This window comes from Dermacentor albipictus, chromosome 4, assembly GCF_038994185.2.
Source record: "Dermacentor albipictus isolate Rhodes 1998 colony chromosome 4, USDA_Dalb.pri_finalv2, whole genome shotgun sequence".
NCBI lineage: Eukaryota > Metazoa > Arthropoda > Arachnida > Ixodida > Ixodidae > Dermacentor > Dermacentor albipictus.
In genome coordinates this window covers 123,851,675-123,878,733 of record NC_091824.1, presented here as the reverse complement: position 1 = coordinate 123,878,733, position 27,059 = coordinate 123,851,675, and the positions used below count along the sequence as shown (strand labels likewise).

The window sequence follows — 27,059 nt, the reverse complement described above, 5'->3', positions numbered from 1 at the left end:
CGCTTGACCCGCTGATCAGATTTTCGGCGATCGCCGACCGTGTTCGCCGCTATCGTTGTGCTATAGGTGTAGCCTGTTTTTGTGGGCACAGGTTCGCCCAATAAAAGTTAGTTTTGTCATTCACATTATCGCTACTGTGTTCTTCAACGTCACCACCACGTGACAATATCACTCACGGAAGTGTGGCGGTAGACCAAACGCATTGACTATCATCAGAAATTATGAAAACCTGAGACAAACCGGCAGCTTCACGAAAGAGCGGCGGAAGATTCCATATTTGAGTCCTATAGCCTACGTACAGATGGTATAGCATTTGTGACCTCAAACCCTCAGGCTAGCGTGTGAGACGTTGCCGCCCAGGTGTCAATTTACAAGCCATCAGCTTGGAGGATTCTAATTGACGGCCTTTCACCCTTACCACCTTAACCAGCACCAATTCTTGGAATATAGGTACCTGTAGAATCGTATAGAACTCGGTCCTCACATAAGCTGATGGGTCACTGGACTTCTTGAGCAACATCATGTCAACAGACGTAGCCAATTTTCGCGGAAACGTCTACATGAATTTGCATAATGCACACTATCGGAGGGACTCCAATCCACAGTCGGTAAAGCGCAATCGTCACCAGTACCAGTGGTCGCTCAATGTGTGGTTGGGAATTTACGCCGGTTCTATAATCGGTCCCATCTTCTTCGATCACACATTGACTGGATAGGGTTTCAGTTTCAGTTTATTATTCTTTAAATACAATGTATTGGAAAGATACAATATACAAATGAGGGTCCCAAAGTCGAAGACTGCAACGGGACCCGCGTCGTGGACGGGGGTCGAGGGTCCGTCGGACGAGGGTCCAACGGGACCTTACGTGGACGAAATCCTTGAAGGAGTGGTGGATGAGTTTTTCAGCGAAGTCCCGCTGTCACGTCTTCCACTTCCTTGGCATCAGCAAGATGGGGCACCCGAACACAGCAGTGACCGAGCATGAAACTGGCTGGATGCGACTTTTTATACGCAATAGATTGGAAGGCGCGGGCCTGTAAATTCGTCCCCGTTATCAAGGGGTTTTTCTTATCAGTGTGATCAGTCGGCCTTGAGCTAGAGACGGATAATAAGCGTGATGTAGAAGAGAGACGAAGGAATAGAAGCCGCGAAACCCGCTGTTGGTGCTCCTTCCGTACCATTATCAAGGTGATGCGCTGTTTCTTCGGGTTTGCTATAGGCAATGCAGTTGCTTTCAATCAGCTTATCTGAGCGCGCTCCTTTATGATGAGGTCGGGAGCGCACTCACGTAGTATTTTGCAAACTTCGTGAGGTTTCTTTGCCAGTCTGAAAAAGTTGTACGCAATTAGTACGTCATTGGAGACACCGCTTTTAGATGTCATTTTGGGTGCCTACAAATGCCTCCTTGACACTTTGAAAATTAGGACAGTACTCCTCGAGTTAGATAACTTACATCTACCGAATTAAATATCAGTAACAAAAGAACTACTGGCGGCTACTCCACTGTACTGTAAACAATATGCACCAGGTTTTGTTCGAGTAACTCAACTGCTCTTTTTTAAAGACTTGGTGCGTGGTAGTTGGGGAACACTGTACAATTCTTTCAATAACTTAAATGAGTCCAAGCCGTATTCACTCGAAATCAGAATCAACAGCAGTCATGCGAAGCAGCGCTTTTACTCGGACTCACAGAAAAAGAAAAAAAAAAGAAGAGAGCTAGAGAATGCAGTTTCGCCGGAAAGGCAAAGCAGTATTAATGGTAGCCAAGTATGTCACAATTACACGAAGGGAGATTACACCACAGAGAGGACTCAGGCTGTGAAATTGGACTGTCTCCGACTATGAGGTCTTGTATATACTCATATAACGCCGTCACTCCAGCGCCCAATTCTTCAAGGTCACACGAAGTTCCTTCAAGTGCAAGAATTCTTGCACTTGAAGGAACTTCGTGTTCAAGACCCCATATATATGTAGATATATATATATCGCCACCCACTGGAAAAATGAAAACTCTCCGCCTATGTATAAGGGCAGCAAACCGAACGCTCCTCTGGTTCACCTGCCTGCCTTTTCTCTCCTTGCTTTCTCTCTCTCGTCAGCAAAACACAATATGCCGTCAACCTAGCATCACCCTCTCCTAAATCCAACTCCATCTCCCTTTCCCATAACAGTTTCTTAAGCTTTGTTAAGAAAATTTGGGGCTTCTTAAAACGCCATTTTGCAAAGATGTGAAAATTGCGAGCGTACTCTATAAAGTGTGCGTTGTAACGTTGCTTCCTATATTTTTCTACTGCAGTTCTAAATCTTACCGATAGTATGCGGAAGCTATTAAAGTACATGTTAATCAAGTGAAGAGCGCATCTTCAAAATTGGCGAAGCTCATGAATTTCCGCACATGATTACATGCCACTAACTTCTGTTGAAAATATTAACGAGTAAGAAGTGCTCAATTTTTTACCATAATATTAACGTGGATAAGTGTAGAACCGAAATTTATGGCAACAATAAGGTGGCTTGATTAAAGCGTGTTCTGGCAAATTCTTACAAATTCTGGCAAATTGCCGTTCATCGAACGCGGCAATTATATGTCGCAGGTCTTGGTTACTCGGACATGTAGATTACGAAATGACATTTTATTCATATTTTTTGTTACATTTCACATTTAATTCATGACAGATGATTGAAAAAACTCAGTCCTTTCCACTCTGTAAGGAAGGATGGCCAGCGAAGCTGTGTATGTGGTCCCCTTAACGGCGAACTGCAGCTCCACCACGGGTCGACCCGGCATTGCACTATCTTCGGAACAGGCCCACGTATGGGGAGTGCTTAACGCCCGCTTCACCTCCACGGCTGGTCGGCCCGACATTGCACTGATCGACCCACGTATGGGGAGTTTCTTGCTTACCACGCCAAGGACACAAAAATTTCCTTAAACGTAGAGGTATACATCTGAACTGCAAAAAGAAACAGCGACTGGACCCTACTGCAACCAGACCAGCTGCAAACAGACCGCACACAACTGAAACTGCAGCGTGTTCACGTTAACTATGCCTTATAAGCCCTCAAGGTTGTGCTGATCTCAGCCAGGAGCACCCTTCGCATATTTTTTTTTCATCAGCTTTTGCTGCGCTATAGATTACCAGTAGCACTGAAAGTGAATACTGACTGGTCACCTTGCAGATATAATTGCAGATTGCACTGCATGGAAGCAAGTTTTCCTTATCGGAAGCCTGCTTCGCATTGCGCAGAGAGAAATATGACCGTTCCGCTTTCTGATACAGAGCGGAAACCGCATTGCTCGGCGTATGGCGTGTTCTCGGGAGCAGCTAGCAAGATTAAACGGCCGGAAAAGTGAAGGTTGCGATGCTTTTGCATGCATTTTCTCTCGACGTCAGCCTTTACGGCGGCGTGTGGTCTCTATAGAAAGAATATCTGAAAGCTCTGGCAAGTGGGCGCAGCGTCTCGGCTTATCTCCCGCTTGCGGATGAAGAGCAGACTGAGGGATGTTACGAAAATGAGACCCACTATCGGCGCGCGAAATTCATAAAGTTTCTGCCGCACTGTCGGACACTCGAGCGGCTTGCGATACGCCGCTTTCTTCAACACGTGTGCAGTTTTCGGCGGAGAAGCCGTTACGCGATGACCTTACAAGCGACGCACTTCGGCGCGTCAAAAAACAAAGGGCAAATGAAGCAATCAAGAGCGTGGCGTACGAACACACCACCAATTTGGAGATCAAGGCCAAGGTCGCTATGCTTCTCGAGGCGTCCTATAAGAAGGCGCAACTTGGAGAGGACGCGAACCCGGTGTGGTCACCGCAACTGTCGACCGCGGCGAGAGCCATGTGTTCAAGCGTTTTGTCGCGCGGCCTCCTGCTGGCCTTCCTTGCAGGTCTATGTCACTCGTCCGCCGTACCCGCGCCACCCTCCTGCAAGGTGCACGAAGGACTTCACTACCGCCATTTCACGTGCCGCAACTTCCACTCTCTCGAAGACTTCCAGCAGATCGTCCACGACACCCACTCCGACAAACCGACTTGGTTCACCTTGTGGGACAGTCAGGTTCCCAAGATTCCTGGAGGCGCATTCAAGGACCTCAACGTTTCGGTTTTGGAGCTCAGGCGCGTCAACGTCGAGCATTTTGAGCCAACAGAGGGAGAGGAGAATCCGTTCCATGGCCTCGAGCAATCCCTTCACCGGCTGATGTTCAGCCTGGGGACCCTGCCGACTTCGTGGTCCATCCTCGGTCACCTGCAGCATTTGGAAGAGCTGAAGCTCATCCATTACAAGGACATGCATCTCAGCAATGATTTCAACAACCTTCCAAAGAGTGTCGAAACTCTTTACATCGCCGATGGTACCATTAAGAAGATCGACGACGACTGGCTGGCTCACTTGGATGACCTGAAGCATCTCGTTGTGCGCCAGACCGACTTGTACAACTTCACCAGGTCATGGCTGCCTAATCCGGCCCCTCACTTCACCACTCTAGACCTTCCGTGAGTACATCGCCTTCCTTTTTGCTCTTGAAAGGGATGATGTAGATGAGACGCATGGGGCTACACGCACTTTCAGAGAGCTCAGCTTTCAGCTTGAATTAGCATTTGCCAAGCAGCAAATGACAACGGTAAATTAGTTACATTTAGACAGGTATCCACTAGAGAATGAATTATCTAGATGCAGAAGTTACAAATTTACACTAATGGCGTCGTGCGCTGTATAATAAATGTCAAGCCCGGAAGGACCGCAAGACCACGCTTGGTTAACGGGACAGCGTCCAGGCTAATACGCTTGTAGCGGCCTGTCTCTTAAAATATAATTATCGTTTCGCGAAGTCTAGTTTATTTAGCAGGCGTGAGGAAAATTTATTATGAGCTCAGAGATTTGTGACTTCCCGGAAACTGGCACATAATTTACGCAGCAATCTAGCAACAGATGCATAAGCCTGCACAGCGAAGTTCAGATAATGTGAATGAGCCCATGCGTGTCACTCGCAGGACAAACAAACTGATCTCGTTCCCCGCCAATCTGGACGACGGCCTGCCTGAGCTCAAGTATGTGAGCGTCGAAAAGAACCTCATCACCAGTCTGCACGAAGATGACCTGGCTCCGCTCAAGGACAAGCCGGTGCTGGTGGACTTCATGTGTACGTATAGCCATTGTTGATGACGGTTCAGTTTAAATGTTCTTTAACCTCGATTGCGCCGTCACGCGTTCGAGACGTGGACTGCGGCAGGCACCCGATGGTTTTATGGAAACACTGGGATGGAGGTTGGTGCTCGGGGCTCCAACACGTAGCTGCCACAACCCGAAAGAACGTTTCTCCGGCGCAGTGAAGGTCCTTACATAGTGCCCCTGCCTTGTAGGGCGCTTGCTATATATAACACCTTCCAGTATGAGCCCAAACATGACAGTGGTTTACAGAAAGATGGATTTTTGAACTGACGAAAGGTGGCCGGAAAAGAGAATCCTCAGCCGTCGTTTGAACCAGGGAACTTGTCTGCGTCGGGACAAGGGCCCTGACGAAGACAAGGCCACTTCTTTATAGCGATGCCTCTTCCGATGCTAATCCTTTCGCGCTTTTTACCTTCGTCAGTGGTGAGAGCGACGCTCAGCCCAACCAATCAATGGGATCATTCGGAAGTGAATGGTGGTTTATGAGAGTGGCATAGAATCGAATGGAAGGCATTGCTGCAAACTCGCAGCTCAGGTGCACATTCGGAACATTGGCTTCAGTCTGAGGGCTTCCATCGTACAGCCACTGTATGCACTGTATACCACCAGTATAAGGATTCTGTAGAAAACTGCCTATTTGTAACAGAAGGGGTGCAGCGACATGCGTCGACGTAGTAGCACTTATCGAGCGTGCTTAATAAACGCCCTTCTTAAAAAGGTTCTATAAGGGCTTCCCATCATCAAAGCAGAAAGCCCACCGCGCATCGTAGGTCATTCGAAATGAGAATGCAAAAATACAGCGGAAACACCAGCACACATATGCATGGCGCTGTCTGCGTTTGTTTATCCCGAGTCCTGGTTGCACTAGCACTACGTTGTACTTATTGCTGTCGCATGATGCGCCAACGAGCCTATTTTGCCATCCCTTTGATGTTTCTTTGCTTTACTGTGGATTTTTACGCACACGTGCAGTCAACCCTGTGCACTGCGACTGCAAGCTGGCTTTCATCCTGGACTACCCGACCCGCTGGCACTACTTCCTGTGCGCCACGCCCGGAGAGGTGGCCGACCGCTACGTCACGCACCTTACCGAAGAACAGCTTCAGTGCTAGCACAATACCGCTTGAGGGACTCCGCCAGCCTGTGAACATTCACTTCGTTTGAAGTTCGTCGTTGTTGCCCATCATGTCACCTTTGGTGTTATTTCTACAGGTTGCTATTCGAATAAATGCTCACACGACCTATGAACTGATGTTTGTTATTTCTTCTGATACGAAGTAACCTTATCATCATCATCACCAACCTATATTTGCGTCCACGCAGGATGAAGGCCTCTCACGCGATTTCCAATTATCACTGTCTTGCGCTAGCTGATTCCAGCTGGCGCCTGCAAGTTTCCTAAATTAATCACCCTACGTAATTTTCTGCCGTGCTTGACTGCGCTTACCTTCACTTGGCACCCATTCTGTGATTCTAATGGCCCACCGGTTTTCTGCCCTACGCATTACGTGGCCTGCCAAGCTCCATTCTTTCTCTTGATGTCAACTAGAATATCGGCTATCACCGTTGGCTCTCTGCTTCACACCGCTCTCTCCCTGCCTCTTAACGTTACGCCTGACATTTTTCGTTCCATCGCTCTTTTCGCCGAGGAGGAGGGGAGGGGAATGCTTGCGCGCGTGTGGACAGGTTGAACATCTAAGTCGGCGACGTATACCATTACGCTGCTCAACATGCGGCTGCGTCCCATTAAAAAGCCCCTTGAACCACCCTCCTGAGAATAAAAAAGCTCTCCTTGTAGAGCTCTTCCTTGTATCGCTGCTTGCTTCTCGTGCGCAGTAAACTGATTTCACCTCGGGAGGGGGGGGGGGGGGGGTTGAGCAGTGCGCGTGCGGCGAAAACAGCGTGTTGCTGAAAGGGTGAAATCCTGACAAGCAGAAATTGATATCTTCAAACAAGAGTGCCAACGTGACGTTCGGTACTGACGTGGTGACCACGTGTATTCTGGATGAGCACGTGGCGAGAAGGATAGAGCGCACGTGGGGGAAGCGAAGGCGAGAGAGAAACCATTCACTCGCCTTCGGGCTCAGAGTGGTAATACATGCAATGGCCTCTCCAGTGGCAGAATTTCTCACAAATGTGTCTGATAAATTGTCTCTTAGCCATCTCGCTGAGTTACTTGACTCAGCATGCTTATCGTTCAGGAATGCAGCAGAAATGCAACAAACTACATTCTCTCCCATTTCATGTGGCGAACAAAGCGAATGCGGCAATTTTGGTGCTCTGGAAAAAAAAAAACATAGCGCTGGGAAGTACTTCATGCGAGTGACTGCCAGCCCCACGTCTAACCCTATCTCGAGGACTTCTTGTACTCCCCTCGACAAAGAGTACGTTTTCTCCGCGTAATATCAGTCACAATGACAGTATTTCTCCAAGGCGAACGCAGTCTCTTGAAGAAACAGAAGAGAGGATAAAAAGTTCCGCGCAAGTGTCACTCGAGAATGACTGCTCCGCAACGTAATGTCGCTGTGCGCTAAACGTTTTAGGAGTGGGCGAATTCGACCACGTGCAAGATGCTTCGTGCAAGCCGTGCCTGAAAAATAAAGCCCACTCTCGCAATGTAACTGTGAAAACAAAATAGAAAAAAGGACCATGAACTGCCTTATGCATGAAGAAAGAGTAGCAAGCATTCTTTTCATATCATTTTTTAAAAATTGATTTCAAGAAAGTTTCATACCAAGGACAAAAGGCACTCTTCCTCGATAGAAAGAAGTATGTGTGGAGGAGACATAGAAAAGTAGGTGTGTTCTGGTCAATGTCTTCAGCTACGCAGAGGTTTACCCACATAACGGTATCATAAATCGTGTGATATGAAACTGTGAGCGTTATCCTTCAGGAAATAAGGGAAAGTAAAAGTTGTTCTGTCTGTGTCGAAAAAAAAGAAAGGAAAAAGGAAAAAAAACTGTGACAAGCTATGTATATCATGATTTGAAAGGTGTGAGCAGCTTTTCTGAAATTCTTCTTGCACTCTGCATTGGACAATACTAGTGGGCTCGGAAAATTATGAAAATATAGGCAAAGAAGAAACACTATACATATAGTCCCACGTACTGGCAAGACACTGTGAGAGTGAAGTTTAGATGTGTGATTCGTGCCCACTTTCCAGCGCTAGAGAATCGGTCTCCCTTGCATGACAGCCATCATAAAACACCACCTTGTACTTGGTGCTCTCAAACTTGCTTTTACCATGCGTCGGCCACTGGCTCGCACACAAACGACAACAGAACATGGACCCTGTCAAAAAATCAGCTAAGGAAATCAGCAAACGTGCCCTTACCTCGGCAGTCGCAATGTCATTGGGATGCAAAGTCCGTGATTTGGGCAACGCCATTTTACTGAATAGCACTGCGCAATCATTTAAGCGACGCTGGAGACAAACCGGGGGACACCCAAAACAGGCCGATAAGCCACCGCGTCTGGAAGGCGCGTCCTGCGTTCATCAATAAACATGTGTTTTTCATTCCTATGCAAGCCGTTCTTGTTTGATTGTACATTGTGCCGGCGTTGTCCATCCACTTTTCAAGATCCTTTAACAAGATAACCAGGTTCAGGTTGTTGTCGGTTGAGTCGAGACCACTTATTCTATACGGGTGGTTTTTCCGGTGCTTCCTCCAGTTCCCTGCCACGATAAGCTCTTCCTGTTGCACGAAATAATCGCTCGTGACAGCTGGAGATGGAAGAAAAAATATAGGGAGGAGATGGTGGTGGTGAGGGTATGAGATGTCACAAAAATAAGCCGCACGGCTGACCCCAAGATAGCAGCCAGACATGCGCCGAAAAAAAAACAGGAACACGCCACTAGCATCGGTCGACGTTGTGCCGTTTATGCCCGTCCTAGGTCTTCTATATAAAGAGCTTTATGCGCCTCATTCACGGGCGACGCAAGCAGTTTGACACACAGAGGCGACACGTGGGACCTTCCTGGCACCCTACGTGGAAAGCTGCGAAGATATATAGGGCCCTGCGTTCTCGTATACCACCGCTTTCACTTCGTTCTCGGTAGCAGTCGAGTAGAACGACTGCGCAAAGACAACAAGAGAGATCCAGAACAACATTTGGTCACTCTCCAGGTCACTCCACCTCTGATCGTTTGACCAAGCATTCCGGCTAAGACGGGCGCTTCTCGAGGAGCGACAATGTATTGCCTGCACATGGTCATCCTGTCTTTATCCGCGGCCGTAGCACTCGCCGATCCTGCGTGCGAACTCTTCGAGTCCCGTGATTACCGACGCTACATGTGTCGTGACTTTCGGACGGCCAGCGACTTCACCGAGCACGTTCGGCGATATCCGTCCCCGAAGCCGACGTGGTTCTCGCTGCACGAGTCACATCTTTCCGCGCTGCCTCCGTCGGCCTTCGCGGGACTCAACGTCACAATCCTGGAGCTGAGGTCGGTCGAAGTGGGACGTTTCGACCCGGCCGAGACCGAGAACCCTTTCGCCGGTCTCGAGGACACCCTGCGCAAGCTCACCTTTAGCCTGGGCACCATGCCGTCCTCGTGGTCCCTGCTGTCCGGCCTGCGGCGTCTGGAAGAACTGCAGATCCTTCACTACGCGCGCCTGCGGCTGACGCGCGACTTCAACTACCTGCCCAAAAGCCTTAAGACGCTGCTCATCGCAGACGTTACCTTCGAGTCCATTGAGGGCGGATGGATCAGCGACCTGGTCAACCTGGAGCACCTCATTTTCCGAAACACGGGCCTCGACAGCTTCAACAGGAACTGGCTACCTTCGCCGGCGCCTCGTTTTACCACCCTCGACTTGCCGTGAGTAGACGCCTCTCGACTCTATCCGCCATAATTTACCAGAGCTGGGAGGGCTGGACGGAGCGAAGAAAGAAGCGCACAAGACATGAGATGCTCAGAATTTGTGTAGATCGCTCTTCTACCTTGTGCGTTGAATCCTGGGGGAGAAGTATGGCGGAACAAACGCTGGAAATGCTTAAAACAAATTCAGCGTCTACCACGCGTACTTTATCTGTCCCGTCAGCTCCAGTGCTGGCAACAGTTACTCATGGGACTATGGCCACCAACTCGGGACAATCTTTCTGTCTCAACATAGTCCGAATCACCAAGGTCGGTATTCGCAAAAAAAAAAAAAGCTCTTATGCTAGAATTGTTCGTAAGAGAAACTTCCAGCCACTCCTGATCCCGTATATATTGTAAGCGAGGGCGACCAGCCAAAGGCAAATAACACAATAGGTTTTTCACAGGGCTTACTTTGCGCATTCTTGAAACGATTAAAGAGGGCAAAGAAACAAACAGCGCGAAAAAAAAGTGCTTGTCCCGTGCCCACTAATTTTCTTTCGTCTTGTGTTTTTTAGCCCCTTTTTAAGCATGGGAAATAGCACTTGCTAACGAAAAGCTTTGTGAACTCGGTCCCAAGTTACCTCGATTATGCTTACCGCGCTCGCAGATTCTCTGCATGTCTATTTCGGTTTGCAGTTGTGAATTCAAATAAGCCCGTGCTTTTTTTTTTTTTTACTGCGAGAGCAGTTAGTCTGCTGGAATCTGCCCGTTGTCATCATCGACGAAACACAACGACTTTTTTGCCGTCATTAAGCCACCTGTAGTCTTCCCCGGCTGCTCCATTGCCACAGCGTGGAGAAAAAGAAAACTTCGTCACAACTCGCCCTCCGCAGGGATTGAGTTTATGACAGTGAAGCAAATGTGCAATTGGGAGTCGAGTGCACTAACCACTGAACTACCGAGCAATATTTCTTTTCTTTCGTGGTATTTATTACAGTAGCATTCAACCCGACATTCACCAGTTGTGCATTGTCAGAGAATGGAGGGCACAATGAAAGTCACACACAGAAAACGCAGCGTCCATACTTTGAGCGGGAACGCTGGTTCCACTTTAGAAGGGTGGTAAGCATAGGCAACTGACGAAAATGGGGTACCATGTTGGGTTGTATATCGAGTCCATCATAAATATGGTTTAGGTGTAGTCTCGTCTGGATGAAATGTACCCGTGTAGGTACAACCGTTTCGGCCTTTCGATCCATCATTCGCGTTCTCCACAAACTGTGCGTTCCCATGAGAAAAAAAAAACATGTCGAAAGGTGCATTATTATCAGAGGTCGAGAGTAGGTATCGCACAGTAAAGGTGGCTACAGAGAAAGGATATTTTTTGTCTCTTCTGTTAACTGTCGCCTTTGTGATGTGCCAGACAATTGAACATTGTTGTATTAGCTACACCGACGCCATCCTATTTTGGGACGTCTTCCAACGGACTTAAAAAAAAAGAGCTTTGAAATTAGACCTATCGCGCAACAACAGTGCTTTGAAATTACTGCAAGGCTTTGCGCTCTGCGCAGACTCAAAGGTTAGTGGCGTCTATGTATGTATTTTCGGAGGTCAGAACACGCAATACTGTAGTGGACGAGGGTGACATATTGTGCTTCACTGGCACCTAAGTCTGCTGTTTGATTGAATCCACCCCCTTTGGGGAAATGAACAAGAACACAATAGTTATAGGCCGGTTTGTTAAAGGGGAAGGGGGGGGATGCGCTTTTTTAAGATGTACTATTTTAATGTAACATGGGTATAGGATTGGATTGGATAAACTTTAGTAAAGGTACCGCCATTTTTATTCTATTCGCTCTCTTCAGTGAAGTTTTACGTGCACCTTTATCTGTCTCCGTTTTTTCGGGCCTGTTGCTCATACAACTTCGAGGCTGTGCACCACAGGGTCCATTTTCTTGCTGCAGCTCGTGCGTTAGGTACGTTCATTGAAAACAGGCGCCGGCAAATTGGTATAGCGAAGATATTGCCAGAAAAAGCGTCCAGTCAAGCCCAAACAGGTGTTCCGAACAAAAAAAAAGCTGTGAATTCTGGAAATATTTACTTCTGCTGCCGTCTCGGTTGCTAAGGTGCACCAAAAAGTGGCACCAAAGAAAAAAGAGGACAATATGGCGCGTTGATGTGGGATCGGTCTCGGCAGCCGTCTTGTTTGTCTATAGTTGCCTTTCTTGTACGCAACTTGTAAATACATGTTTACATGTGATCACTTGATTTCCGCAATGTAAGAAATTGGCGGAGCCGCTGGCTACCCATGAGAGAGAACGGATTTCCGCAGTGGTCGTCACCTTGGACTGGACAAAGAGGGCCCGAAACTCACAAAGTTGACAGTTGATGAAAGTTGATAGCATATTTGCTACTTGAAGCTACCGGCGACAACACACCATATTGAGACACAGAGTGCATTTTGCGAAATATGTTTATTATACTGGCGGCGTTCACTGAATTATGCACAATCACGCTTGCTTGCAGGACGAACAAGTTGACTTCTTTCCCGGTAGGACTTGGCGATAATCTGCCAGCTCTGAACTACGTCAATGTGTTCAAGAACTTAATCACAACGATCAGGGAAGAAGACTTCGCACCCATCAAGGACAAGGTGGCCGTCGTCGACATGCTGTGTAAGGCCTGATTTCCAATGATTGCCTTCCTATTGGAATTTGATTGCACTTTCGAGTACAGGTGGGCACGAAGTCGCTATGGGGATATTCCAAGGAACGGGTGATGGTGAAGAGTGACAGCTAGTGCTGTAATCTTAGAACCAAAAGAAATATCGAGAAAAAAAATCGAGAAAGATTGACGATAACACCGAAAAACTCTAGCAAGGGAACCGCCCTCAGTAGATCGGAAACTTCTAAGCGACAAAGTAACTATCTCGTCGGCAGTGCCCAGAAATGCAGGTTACCAAAAAAAAAAAAAAAAACTGGACGAGGAGTGATCATCCAGGAAGTGTGAGACCATTGTCATTCACTACAACTCACATTGTATAAGCATTCTGGCGTTAAATTTTGTGGAGCTATAAATATATAGCGGAGTGCGAGAAAAAGAAGGAGTAGTATTGTACTGCTGCAACAAACGTAATCTTGAAGCTGTCAGTAGCCTCTGAAGGGCACAACGCCAACCGGTCCAAAATCAGAAAACAAACAGAACAGGAAAGCAAGACTTAAACAAAAAGCCTGAATAAAAGAAAGAAAGAAAGAAAGAAAGAAAGAAAGAAAGAAAGAAAGAAAGAAAGAAAGAAAGAAAGAAAGAAAGAAAGAAAGAAAGAAAGAAAGAAAGAAAGAAAGAAAGAAAGAAAGAAAGAACAGAGAGCCAACTCAGAAACTGTCTACTTTAATCCGTAACGCATTTAACGTGTTACGTGTTTCATGTGTTAAGAAAAGACTGCGAACGAAAGAACAATGAAAACCTCAGGCTTATAGGCACGTGTGCACCCATTGAGCAGAAAAAGGGTTGTAAACAGAAGCATAGCAAATAAAGTTGACCAGTAGGCTGAGTCTCTGCGAAAACCCTAATGCACTGCAATCTTCGTTCAGACCGAGCAAAACATTTTAACTCTCACTGATCGGAACGGCTGCTACTTCACGGCTGGTCTTATGTTTAGAAAAAGCAGAACATAGAATTCGCCGTAAAGTGGTTGAATACATTACGTAATTTGCATGAGTCTCGGCAAGGCTGAATGCCATCGGTCAACAGAGAAACGTAACTGACAGCGTACTAGACAGTCTTACGACGCAAACTTGGACTACATACCACTCATTCGCGTGCGATGAGGCGACGAGTGTTTTTTGTCTTTGTAGGCTTTACATAGGTTTTGAACCGCTTATAATATTTCTCTATTATTCTTGCCCCTTTTCCCTTCATCCAGCGCAGGATAGCCATCTAAGTGTGTGTATGATTAACTTCCCTTCTGTATGTATGTATGTATGTATGTATGTATGTATGTATGTATGTATGTATGTATGTATGTATGTATGTATGTATGTATGTATGTATGTATGTATGTATGTATGTATGTATGTATGTATGTATGTATGTATGTATGTATGTATGTATGTATGTATGTATGTATGTATGTATGTATGTATGTATGTATGTATGTATGTATGTATGTATGTATGTATGTATGTATGTATGTATGTATGTATGTATGTATGTGCGTGCGTGCGTGCGTGCGTGCGTGCGTGCGTGCGTGCGTGCGTGCGTGCGTGCGTGACTGCCTGTCTGCGTTAAAACCCTAGGGGGTCAAAATTATCCCGGAGTCCTGCACTGCAGCGGCCATCGTGTCCTATCCCACTGCGCAGATTTTCGACGTTTATACGCACAAACATTTTTTTTCCTTTTGTCTGCCAATCCGTCTGGGGTTGTTTGTCATTATTGAGCCTTTTCTGCCACGCAGATAACCCGATGCACTGCAACTGCACCGTGTCCTTCATCCTGGATTACCCGTCGTCGTGGCATTACTTTCTGTGCGCCAGTCCACGTGACCTGAAGGACACCTACGCCACCAACCTGCGGTTCAATCAGCTCAAATGCGAGAGCATTCCCTGACTGTCTGGTGCTGGGCGCACAGTTCGTGACTACCTACAGCACGGATAAGCGCGGAGCCAATGCGCTTCGGTGCACGTTCGATTCCGATTAAAAGTGCCTACGTCCGCCGACGATCACTCAATGTTTTTCCTTAATTATAGTTTCATTTGACTCCAGGTCACGTTACCCACAAATGACGCGCTGATTGATTGATTGATTGATTGATTGATTGATTGATTGATTGATTGATTGATTGATTGATTGATTGATTGATTGATTGATTGATTGATTGATTGATTGATTGATTGATTGATCTAACACCTTATTCAATTCGATTTAATTCGGCTGATTTACATCGTGTAGATGTGGGATAGCTTGGACAAAAAGCGATGCAATTCGATTGAGGAAGGCCGAGGCTCCCATGTACAAGGCATACAATAAAAGCGTACAAGCATATTACATACATGAAATAAAAGGGCAAAGCACAGATGTCTGAATTAAGTTTTTGAGAACGTTACGAAAAGATTTACGAAATGTATAATAACATTTTCAAGGCACGAACTTGTACTTTCTCATTTGGCACCACTAATTCATTAAAGATATATCAAGGAACACAAAAAAGCATTTGATTTGCAGTAAGCATATCAACATGTCTTCCTTTCTCTAAACAAACTATAACAATAGCTTTGAACTCTGTTTTTAGGCTTGAAAACAAGAAACAGTCAGTGAAAACATTTGTTTTTAATATCTCGCATGCCACGGGTTTCCAATTTCTCTTTCCAGTGAAAGCGGCCTTTCGTCCAGAGCATGCAATTTGTCTCTTAATTAGTTTTTAAAATGTGGAGCGTGTGCGAAAAAAGGTGCTCAATATGTATGTCCTGATTCTGAGCGAGAGCATATCACGCTTTCGGATCGGCCTACTCTATGTCACAAACACTTTGTGTAGGCTGTGCCTAAGCGTAATCTGTTTTGTCGTTATCGCTGCTGCAAAGCAAAGGCATTGGGCGAGCATGTCTACCACTGGACCTAAACGGCCCAGAGAGTAGCAAAGCACGTTATGCTGTCCACTTGGTTGTTCTTGTGCCTTTCTTGTCGCAGTAATCAAGACAGACTCCAGCGGAAAAAAAAAGAAAAAACGACATAGCTCAAACCAGCACTTTTACGACAGCTCGTCCTCATTACCGTCCATACCTGAGCGTCCTTATTTGCTGTTGCATTCGGCAACAGCACGTGATGCTGTGTTGAAGCTGTGTCGGTGCACCAGATTGCGGAGAGGGCCAACTGAACCAAATTGCAAAAGATGTCTTCCAAGACATTTTCGGAATCTGTTTCAGTTTGTCATCTCCACTATTCGAACTAGATTGTGATTCTGGTAGGTTCATATGAAATATGAACCATATCCTATAAGTGAGAAGCTACTGGAATCACAACGTGGCTCCAGTATCAGCTGCCGTGTTACCCCAGCAACTACCAGCTGTCGCTCGTCTTATGCTGAAAAAGTTTAGTGGCGGCACGCATCAAATAAAATGAAGCAATAATCGTTTTCGTCCGCTAGAGCACCCGCCCTTCCGACGTTATTGCAGTTAACGTGGCTGTGCAATGTAATAGCTGCCGGCTAGGGACGCCAGTGCAAAAGTGTTCTCGTGACGTCAGTAAAACGTGTTTTCAGATGTGTAAGTTTCTCTGCGGTTGTTCACCGAAAACCTTCCGCGGAGACGTTTCGTACTACTGGGTGATCTGCAAATCTCAACACATCAGCATGTGCAGTCCGGTGCAGCTGCGCACTGAATCCAGATGTGCAGTCATAAGTTCAGTCTCGCTTAAACAGGTTTGGTTGTGGGAAGGAAATGCGAAACAGTGAAAAACGAAAGAACGAAAATACTTGAAGAACAACTGATTGCGACTGAGCGTGCGTGAGGCTCTTTGATGGTGCAACCCAATGGATATTTTTTTTTCTTTTTCTTCGGCGCTATTTGCTGTGTACCTATGTGTACCTGTGAGACAGACAGACAGACAGACAGACAGACAGCAGATAGATAGATAGATAGATAGATAGATAGATAGATAGATAGATAGATAGATAGATAGATAGATAGATAGATAGATAGATAGATAGATAGATAGATAGATAGATAGATAGATAGATAGATAGATAGATAGATAGATAGATAGATAGATAGATAGATAGATAGATAGATAGATAGATAGATAGATAGATAGATAGATAGATAGATAGATAGATAGATAGATAGATAGATAGATAGATAGATAGATAGATAGATAGATAGATAGATAGATAGATAGATAGATAGATAGATAGATAGATAGATAGATAGATGATAGATGATAGATGATAGATGATAGATAGATAGATAGATAGATAGATTGATTTTTGTTTTGCACAGGGTGGTGTGTGTGTGACTGTCCGTGAGTGTGCGTTCGTGAGCGCTACAGCCTCAAGATCGACACGCTTCGTCTTATTACGAGGAACAAATTTAACACTTATTTAGTGCGTGAATCCCAAGAGGTCACATATATTCTACGTGGTTCTGTAGCTGCACACATTGTTTTGTTTTTTTAGACATTCGGACCACAAGGCTAACTAGCCTCTTGCAAGGAAGGCCCACGAGCCCAGCGTCCTGCAACTTTTAAGACCTGCGTACAGTCGCGTCGTATCAGTGCATGGTGTAAAAGTTCTTAAGTAAAGATTGAGTTGAACTGTTGTACCTGTCCTCTGAGTGTTTTGAAATAGTTTCATTATGTGGACAGACGGCATTTGAGCCTTTTTATTTCATTTGCTATGTACATGCATAACGGATATACAGTGATCACGAGGCTTGTCGCCCCGAGCAAGCCACTAGGTCTCGTTGGGAGAGTTCTCTGAGACTGCGTCCCCTGAGGGCCGCTGGCGTGTCACACTTCCCGTACACGGAGTGCCGTCTCGAATTTTCATACAAGAACTGCAGGTGACAGTCGCAGTTCAATGGGTTGCCTGCATGAATGAAGACGAAATAATAAAGGTGCTTCCGGACTGAACAAAAAGTGTGAGGATAGGATCGCTATCTTGATTACATTCAATTAATAAACAGATTCGTCTTTGTCACTCCAAACATTGCTCCAAACTGATTTCTCAAGCATGTGGTGGTGGAGTTAGAGAAAAGGAGGTACGGTCACTCTTTTACAACGAAAGCTTTGCAACAAAATAACCTATATAAAGAATGATCGATTACGTCCTGGCCGAATCCATACATTTCACAAGTTATTTGAACGCCTACACAGCGAAGAGCACTACAACAAGTTAGCCTGTACAACGAAGAAATTTAAGTGTCCCCGACCAGTGGCGTAGCCAGAAATTTCGTTCGGGGGGGGCTCACTTTGCAGCTCGGCCTGCTCCTTATAATATTAGTCGAGGGATAAATTATATATATATATATATATATATATATATATATATATATATATATATATATATATATATATATATATATATATATATATATATATATATATATATATATATATATATATGTCATTCAACAACCTTGTTTACATTTTTGTACATATGCAACGACCAGGGGAAAATCTCAATGACGCTTTACTTTGTTAGAATGTATTGCGCAGGAGCAGCTGTCACCGGTTGTTCATTGCGAGTAATTGATCCGAAATTACAGTCGCAACAGAGAGCACATATAAAAAGCAGGAGTTCTGCAACATATACGAGGGCGAGTCAAATGAAAGTGAGCCAATTAGAATATATGACAAACGGGGTACTTTATTTAAAAGTAGTCACCATGAGTATTTAGACACTTGTTCTACAAACGAGTCGCGTAATTCCCGTCTCATAAAACTCCTTGGGTTGCTGCCTCAAAAATCTGTAAATGACTACACGTCATCTTTCGACACGAATCTGGTTCCCTTGAGCAGTTTCTTCAAATTTTACCAAATGTGGAAGACGCAAGGTAACAGGTTTGGGCTACATGAGGGATGTTGCAGCGTTTCCGACTTGAACTTTGCCAGTTTTGTATTAACCACATCAGCGACGTGGGAACGGGCAATGTCGTGAAGCAAGATGTCCCCAATGCTCAATTTTCCACGTCGTTTGTTCTTAATTGCGACACGCAGCCGATCCGATATTTCACAATATCTGAAACGATTTAGAGTCTCTCCAGGTTTAGAAAATTCGATCAATAGCGGCTCCTAACGATCTAAAAAGAAGTCAACGCTTTTCCGGCATAACTGACGGCCTTTGTTTTCCTTGGGAGCGGTGAATTCAAATGTTTCCACTGTAAGATTTGCCGTAGTGTTTCAGGCTAGTAGTAGCGGCACCGTGAGTCATCCCCGGTCACAATTACAGACAAAAAGTCGTCACCCTCATCTGGGGTTCTTTGACGAGCACCTAAATCTAAGTACACGAGTGTTTTCGCATTTCGCCTCCATCGAAATGCAGCCGCCGTGACCAGGATTTGATCACGCGACAGCGTGCTCAGCAGCCGAACACCATAGCCACTGAGCAACCACGGCCTTTTCAATTGTGTTGGGGGTGATTGCAAGGTGGCTTTGGCCCAGCCATGGATCGTCTTTGTAACTTTCATGTGCTTCTTTGAACAGTTTGCTACAACGCTTTTTAGTGACCAATGAGACGCAATGTTCAACGCATACGGCAGCCATACGGCGAATAATTTCTTTTTGGGAAACATCTTCATTTGTCAAAAACCTCACGACACCAAGCTGTTCAACTTTCGAAGTGTCCATAATGTCACGCAACCATGTTAAACCCCGTGTATGAGAGCATTAAAGAACATTTATCCTCACCTCTGCACGTCACTTGTAAATGAGATGCGTATGTGCTACGCGCATGCCTCGAAAATATTGAACCGAACCTTCATTGCACCGGGCGGGTTGTCTCACTTTCATTTGACTCGCCTTCGTACATTAGAAATGCGAAGATACAATGGAATACACAAATGTGAAGATACAGGTTGATACAGGGCAAAAAATTGTCACTGGAAACAATGTTCACTGCGCATATTCACGAAACCTCGCAACAAGATATTTAAATATACGCATAAGTCACCAATAAATCTACGTGCCTAAGAAAAAGTCACTATATATAATGCGTCAAACAAGGCAAATAAGCAGGTTGCGCAACCACAGATTCACAGATCACAGCACCTCCCCCCCCCCCCATCCCTTCACTCCCAAAATGTATCGCGTGCGACGGAAGGCGGCGTGCTTCCTCCCCGCTTTTCTCTCTTGCTCACACAAGACTCAGCCACCATCGTCGGCTCACCACCTCCCCTTCCCCCCCGCACGCTTTCACTCGCACATAGAGCATGCGGCGCGCGGTCACGATGTTATCGCCCTTGGCCTTTACTTATACGCAACATGAGGGCAATGACAGGAATGCGCCTGGAGTCTTCACAGAGCTGCTATCGCAATAATAAAATAGTATCCGGCAACTGAAGCGTCCCGTCGCCCATTACTTTCCGCAAAAGAAGTAACAAAATCGAACTTTCACCATGCGAAAATTTGCTGCGCCGCAGTAATGTCTTCTTTTCTTTTTGTGGGCGGGGGGCAGCGAAATAGTATAACGCAAAGGAAAGCATGTTGGCTACAATCGAATGCCTACTTTGGGCACCTAGTGTGGCTACCGAACGATTATCGAAGAAAACGTGTGAAGCTTGGTCCACAGAAAACCATACGCGTACTCCTCGGTATCCTACACCGGCGAGACAAAATTTTCCGGAGAGGTTGCGCTCAAGCGGACGCGTTTCAATCCACCGAGTCCCCGCAGTGCTGGTGGCGAGCAACTATGCATTGTTTCTTTTCTCGTCTGCTAGCCGGAAAGCGTCCAAAACTCTGCCAGGTGATAATGCAGTCGGCCAGAGAAAAACGCGCATCCAAGTGCGCCGCGCGGTTATCGATGCAGCACGAGAAAAACGCATGCACTCTGGCTGGATCGGCAGCCCGCGGGTTGCGAGAACAAAAAAAAAAAGTATGAGAAAGAAAGGAAAAAGAGGCTCAATATATCCTCGCGAATAAAAGCCTAGGTAGAAAAATAAATAAGAACTTATTTACAATGGCGGCTTTAGTGTCTTGACATGAATGCTTTGGCGCAGGTGAAAAAAAAAATGTTTATATTCTTTTCTGTGACCTGATGGCACAAATGAACCACCAGAACGCTTTGTCTCATCGGACCTCGCTGCGTGCTTTGTCAACAGGTCTGATAGTATGTTGATTTGGCTTGTCTCGTTGTATGGCCCGATGTACGACTTTAGAAAAGTTGATGCACCTTTGGCGTCAAATGTTTACAACAGCATTAAACCCAAAAAGTTCCGGAATCGAAAATCTAAAGCACGACTTTGAAAATGTCAATGGACCTTTCGCATCAAAATGTTATGAGAACTTCACACCCACAACGTTTCAGAATTGAAATCCAAGCGCTCCGTAGATTCCACGGCCTCCGCGAGATGCCGAGACGACCCCGCTCGCCTTCAAAACGCCCTTGAAATTTTGTGCCCGGTGGGGCTCCTTGCGTTACGATATGTGACTCCCTATGCATGGGCGTTGCCCCGAAATCCAGCCCGATTTAGCAATGTTCGCGCTAAAATGCCTTTTCGGGCGTGAATTAAGGACATTCTAGACAAAATCGAGCATGATTTCTGGCGCCGGGAGTTGTTTTGGTCGGTGGCACATGACAGCACGAAAAAATTTCGGGGGGGGGCTGAAGCCCCATAAGCCCCCCCCCCCCCTGGCTACGCCCCTGTCCCCGACGGATGATTTGTCATTTACAAGGAACGTCACGGGGCAGTGCCTTCACTGCGATCCGCTAGTGACGCATTGGACGAGCGCGACGATGTCAGCGAGTGTCGCAGTCCTGCCGCACTGCTCCAAGAATCGCTCAACTCGTACGCTGACGTCAGCTTGTTGTAACACAGCAGCAGGTGCGACGGCTGACGAATACGTCGCAGCTCACGACGCGATGGTGTAATCGTAACTGACGACCAACGACGTCTTCAAAGCAATGCATGGCGGCAAGGACACGAATCTCGACGAAGGCCACATTATTGGAAAACCTGTAAACGAACGGATAATTTTTACCGCAAGGGAGGCGAGAGCGCCGATTTGACGAAGCGCAGCTTTTCTTTGCATCGCTCCAGCGTTTCGCCGAGAAGCAGGCCGCGAACATCGGTGCAATAATGACACTAATACTTAGTGTCAACAAAGTGATTAGGGACCTATTTCACTACGCCTCTCTTGAATGAAGCTTACATATTTTTTTTTCTTTTGTAAAACATGCCTAACCTGCTGTATCGTGAGCTGTGCGGGGCACGATCTTTATTTACAACGAAGTAACCTGCATAACTAAATATGTTGGAGGTCTCAAGCACTTCGCTGTAAAGGCGTTTGACTGTAGTCTCTAACATAATTTGGTCACCTGTTCCAATCTCGAAGAATTGAAGCCACGAGGTCACGTCTTCCCTACATCTGGATCAAATTCTCACCTTGACATGGCTGGTACTTTGATTCTTTATCTTTGCATAACGGGTATGCAACCTCGATCTTATTAGAGTCAGCTTGCATTCGGTGCTTATTCGGGGCTTGTTTTCAGCATTCCTCAAGCTCCTCGTCTAACGGCTTTGAATAAACCATGAAAACGATGAAAAACAGCACAGCCAGAATCAAGTTTTCGTCACAGAGTGTGTGACAACTTACAACACATCTTTCCAGGCGCACTTGTTGCTTGCAGAGCGACAAATGACGTAATAAAGAAAATTCAGAAAGAAATGGAAGCAAGCGAAATTGTAACTTGTGAACAAAGAAAACAAAATTTAGTGACTTGCCTCCAAGCTGCAGGACAACGCCTTTGTTGATCAAAGGCCCGACGTCGTCACTTCCAAGTTGAGCGATTTGATTTTTCTGTAGGCCGACGTATTTCAGCGAAGGAAGACCTTTGTCAAGACCGGAAGGAAGGCTTGTTAGCGAGCAGTCTCTGAAAGTGAAGAAAAATACACAGTGATGCTTATTCAGGGGTCGTATGACGCTCAACTGTTCCATTCTGGTTTTATTCCACGCTCCTGACGTCAAAAATTAAGTAACTGCCACCGCAAGCATCGGGCGGTGACCGTCAGCGTTGGTTGAACAGCCCAATCAAACGCTCTCTTCCTTCATACGTCACTTTCGTTTGCTTTCACTGAGAATAGCATTACCTACCTTGCCCGGTTTTTCTTATCTAATTGGCTCACAAAATGTGCGAAAAGCACGCAGTAAGTGCAGACAGTTACGGCGAGGCCGAGGCATATAGTGCAGTGAAAGTGGATAACCGGGGGAGGAGAGTTGTGTTACTTTGACGAGGTGAGTTTTGCTGTTTGGTGACATCGCGTAGCAATAGACGAAGTGGAGGTATCTGGGGAAAAAATATTGGCGAATAGTGGTAGGTTAATGGGAAAAAAAACTTAGAATTGGAAGTAGCCTTTTCTTTTTTTATTTGGCCTAATCATGCATAATAATAGTGTACACAAGCATATATTGTCACATCGCGTGACAGACCGGTGAAGTGAGCGTGGCCAGAAATATGTTTGACCAATCGCAAGGGGCTAATGGCAAAAATGGAATAGAAACATGTTGGAATAGCTTTACGTTAGAGCAGGCCAGGGGCGGCTTGCACGAACATTTAATAACAAGAATAATAACGAATTTAAGAACGCGTTCTTAAACGTTCCCTAGACAACTCCTAGTCTGCACTTCTGCCGGGGCAAGCAGAGAAAAAGTTGCAGACATTGAAGGGCATCTGGGGACAATTAGAATCAAACCACTCATTTCAACATGGCTGGCCCAGCTGGAGTGCGCGAAGCTCGGCCGTATCAATTGTACACCGAATTAATGCTTTTGCGACAGCGCGTGTTTCGCGATCGAACCAACTCTTTGGACGTTCCGAGTGAGGACCAGCTGGGCTGCAGGCGATACCGCTTCGGACGCGACGGTATCATGCTTATCACAGAAGAGCTGCGTGAGGACTTGCAGCCCCGGACGCGTCGAAGCATGGCTTTTCCACCACTGCTTGAAGTCGTCGTGGCCCTGCAGTTTTTTGTAACTGGAAACCCTTTGACTACAGCAGGCGATGTTGTTGGCGTTCACAAGTCCACAGCTTCAAGGATTGTGCGCCGCGCCGCATGCGCCCTGGAGAGGCGTGCCGAAAGATTCATGCAGTAAGTTAGACCTTGTTTAAATGATCTATCGTTTGAAGCGCCAGAACGCAGGAGCACGCGCACGGACGCCTATGAGGGCAACAGAGCTGCTTAGCGGCGCCAGTACTTTTCGGAACTGGTGGTTCTCCAACATTCCCTAACCCAACTGCTCAATAGTCGTTGACTAGGGAACATTTAATACCGCTTTCTCAAATGCGTTATTATTTTCGCTATTAAATGTTCATGCAAACCACGGCCTCCCGCTTCTTCAACTATCCCCACGTATGCATCGGTTCTTGGAGGACAGAAGTCACAATAGACGGCACTTTAGCTAACTTGTTTCAACTCGACGTAAAGAGAAAAGTGTTGCCTTGAGACCATCATAGAAGTTGATGAATGAACCACCAAACTGCAAGACATCTAATAAAAGCACTAGTTGCCATTCTGAAAAAAAAACAGGCTTCGTAAAACACCATCAAGACTCGAGGATTAGAGTGTGCCGGCGGACGTATCTATAGCGACTGCGATGAGACAAGCATGTTCGGAGTAAGCGCGACAGGGCAGTGTGCATAAGCGCGAAGGTATCCGTGACGCTGCTTTAAAACGCTTCTGCGTGCGCGCCGCAGGACCTGTTATATCAGCCCCTATGGGGTTTATAACTTTAACGCACGAGAACTTGCTCCTTTGAATCAGCTGTAATTCAGACGCGCTTGTTTCTTCCAATGATTCTTCTGATATTTCCTTTTCCTGATAGCACAGCTTTTGTTCAGGGACGTATTAAGTCTAGTACATGGTTGCTGGGCTGAAGCATGTGAGTCACAAAATACTGTTTGATAATGAAGAAAAGGAGAGAGCCTTCACAGGCACCTTACTCCAGCAGCAGCGTCTCCAGCTTGGCGGCCACCGTTGGCAGCACTGTCCTCGCGAACGCCGTCAGGCTCACGTGACGTAGCGAGAGTGCCTCCAGGTCTGCCAGGGCCGACAGCCAGTAGTCGTCCGCGTTCTCGATGTTCGATCGGACCAGGTGCAGCTTGCGGAGCGTCCTAGGCAGTCCCTCTTGGGAGCTGGACGAGAACCTCAGGTGGCTCATATCGAAGAAGACCATCTCGACCAGTTCCGTCATGCCCGCCAGGAAGAAAGCCCAGTTGTCCGGAACGGTGCTGTTGTGGCTGAAGACCACTTTCTCCAAGGTGGACTCGAGACCACGCAGGGGAGTCGATTCCGTTCGACCCCATCGACTGGTCAACGTGACGTTGTCGAGCTGCAACGTCGAGGCCCGCAAACCCTCGAAGAGACCCTGAGGGATGCGTTCCAACACGCTGTTTTCGAGCACCAGTTTCAGCTTGCCTCCTTCAGGGGAAGTTCTGTTGGGCCTGAAATTGTCTACGAGATCGGCCGAAGACCGAAGGCCAGAACACGTGTAGGTCTCCTGTCCCGAGGGTCCGGTGCTGTAAAAGCAGGACGGTGCGCAGGAAGTCCACTGCACCACCCATGACAACAAGAACAACCTGTGCAAGGCGCACAATGTTTCTCGACGGCTCGACGGCATGGCCTTCTGTGTTTGCATCTTCTTCTCGGCCTTAAAGTCCCTTCTCTCGAAAAGCACCGGGGGCAGACCAGATCACGTAAGCCGTAACTCAAGATAAGAAGTGTCTGTAGGGTTTTGCTGGAAACAGATTGCAGACTCTCGGGTTTCGTCTGTGGATGAGGCCCGGCTGAGGGATTCCCGCTTTGCCAGCGTCGGCGTCACAGTAGACGGTCATATGCACAAACGTCAGCTCGCTCTCATGAGAAATTGAGTAAATAGTGGAAATAACATTTCTTGCACCAAAGTGCACCAATTTTATTTTTATGTACAGCGCCATAGAATATATAGGATAAATGAATGTTTAATCATCTGAAATAAGTTTTCTCGTGTGCGTAAGTATTGCATGGGACAATGTACCAGGCCCTTTGGTTGACAAAGGGATGTCGTCTGTCAAAATTAGCTTTAGATAGGAAATTAGTACCAGACTACGACTTAATTTTGGACACCTGGTGTTCTTTACTGTGCACTCAGTGCATGGTAGACGGGAGTTTTTACATTTCGCCCCCATCGATATGCGGTCGCCGCGGCCCGGATCTGATCCCATGGCCTCGTGCTCAGCAGCGCCACGCCAAAGTCCCTAAGCAACCATGGTGGGTGAAATAAATGAATAAACACAATGTTATACATGAAAGGGTCGCGCGGACTCGCCGTGGAAGTGTTTGCTGAACGTGCTGCCCTTTACCTGCATGCGTGGGAGGAAATGATATTGACAGGAAGGGAAATATAAAGCTGTTTACCTTCATTCTAGGGTAATAACGTAAATTCACAGCGTTTGTTCCTGCCTGTGGTTAGCACGAGTATGAAGGAGTTGCGCGGTATAGATAACATCATGGTATTATATCGAGGATGGGAGAGTGAGTGTTTTGTTAGTGTGTTGTGTGCAGGCAGTGTCAGCCTTGCAGGAAAGTTATGATTATGTTGGGCCTTCGTTTATATGTGTTTTGCGGAGTGTGCGTAATTGTCCACAAGGTACCCGAGTGGTAAACAAACAGAAAAGTAGTCACTGCGACACTTAGAATCGTCGGCACACTAGAGAAGCAGTCTGGTTGATCTCTTTCCGTTAAATCTCGATACGTTGTGGAGCCCTTTAGATGGAGAAAGTCTGCGCGACCTTATAAATCTGAGCTGATACGAAATATGGTGGTACAACTGTTTCTCTCATAACAACGTTTATCGCAAGCTGTTCTTATTTTATTCTTGCATTCTCCTCCATTTTTGCGACGTGCACATTCTCTGACGAGACTGTAGGTTTACTCAAACATCTCGCTAGCTTTCTTATGCCGGTAAGGCAAATTATGTGGGCGCAGTTAAATTAGTTCCGGACTTGGAAGGACACCATTTGTATCCGTCGGGTTGAATTAGTTGGACCGGTTCGTTGGGGGGATTTGTAGGAAGGAACGGGAGTAAATGTCACCGCGATTTAAAGGCGAAGTTCTGAGCAACTGTTTTGGTGCTTGCTTACAGTGACAGTATACCACTAGAAAAGAACTACTTACAACGCGATTGAATGACCTTAGTGACCTAACCAAGTACCATAGGACTATAGAGGATGGGATATTTTTCCGCATGGCCAAGGTACAACACTTTAAAACCAGTGTGTAATTAAATCACCAGAATATGCTGCATGTGTGCGGTTGAGAGATAGAGAGAGAGAAATGTAGGAAAGGAAATATAACACAAATGACAAAGTTGTCAAAAAGCATTTTTAAACATACAAAGA

At 46.3% G+C, this 27,059-nt stretch overlaps 3 protein-coding genes across 3 annotated transcripts; 2 read left to right on the top strand and 1 right to left on the bottom strand.

The window, feature by feature from the left end:
- Window positions 1-3,738: 3,738 nt before the first annotated feature.
- LOC135899612 (leucine-rich repeat and fibronectin type-III domain-containing protein 2-like) lies at window positions 3,739-6,423 on the top strand. The gene is made up of 3 exons (XM_065428920.1): window positions 3,739-4,499; window positions 4,998-5,146; window positions 6,148-6,423. Exons 1-3 carry the CDS (start codon window positions 3,754-3,756, stop codon window positions 6,285-6,287), a joined length of 1,035 nt encoding a protein of 344 aa, XP_065284992.1. The 5' UTR covers window positions 3,739-3,753; the 3' UTR covers window positions 6,288-6,423.
- Window positions 6,424-8,965: 2,542 nt separating this feature from the next.
- On the top strand, window positions 8,966-14,686 carry LOC135899561 (toll-like receptor 3). Its single transcript, XM_065428861.1, has 3 exons — window positions 8,966-9,997; window positions 12,506-12,654; window positions 14,433-14,686. The coding sequence occupies exons 1-3, from the start codon at window positions 9,369-9,371 to the stop codon at window positions 14,582-14,584; spliced, it is 930 nt and encodes a 309-aa protein (XP_065284933.1). The 5' UTR covers window positions 8,966-9,368; the 3' UTR covers window positions 14,585-14,686.
- A 2,631-nt stretch (window positions 14,687-17,317) lies between these two features.
- Window positions 17,318-25,359, bottom strand: LOC135899564 (carboxypeptidase N subunit 2-like). Its single transcript, XM_065428865.2, has 3 exons — window positions 24,624-25,359; window positions 22,408-22,556; window positions 17,318-17,555 (listed from the first exon to the last, which is right to left on the bottom strand). The coding sequence occupies exons 1-3, from the start codon at window positions 25,316-25,318 to the stop codon at window positions 17,392-17,394; spliced, it is 1,008 nt and encodes a 335-aa protein (XP_065284937.1). The 5' UTR covers window positions 25,319-25,359; the 3' UTR covers window positions 17,318-17,391.
- Between the last annotated feature and the right edge of the window lie 1,700 nt (window positions 25,360-27,059).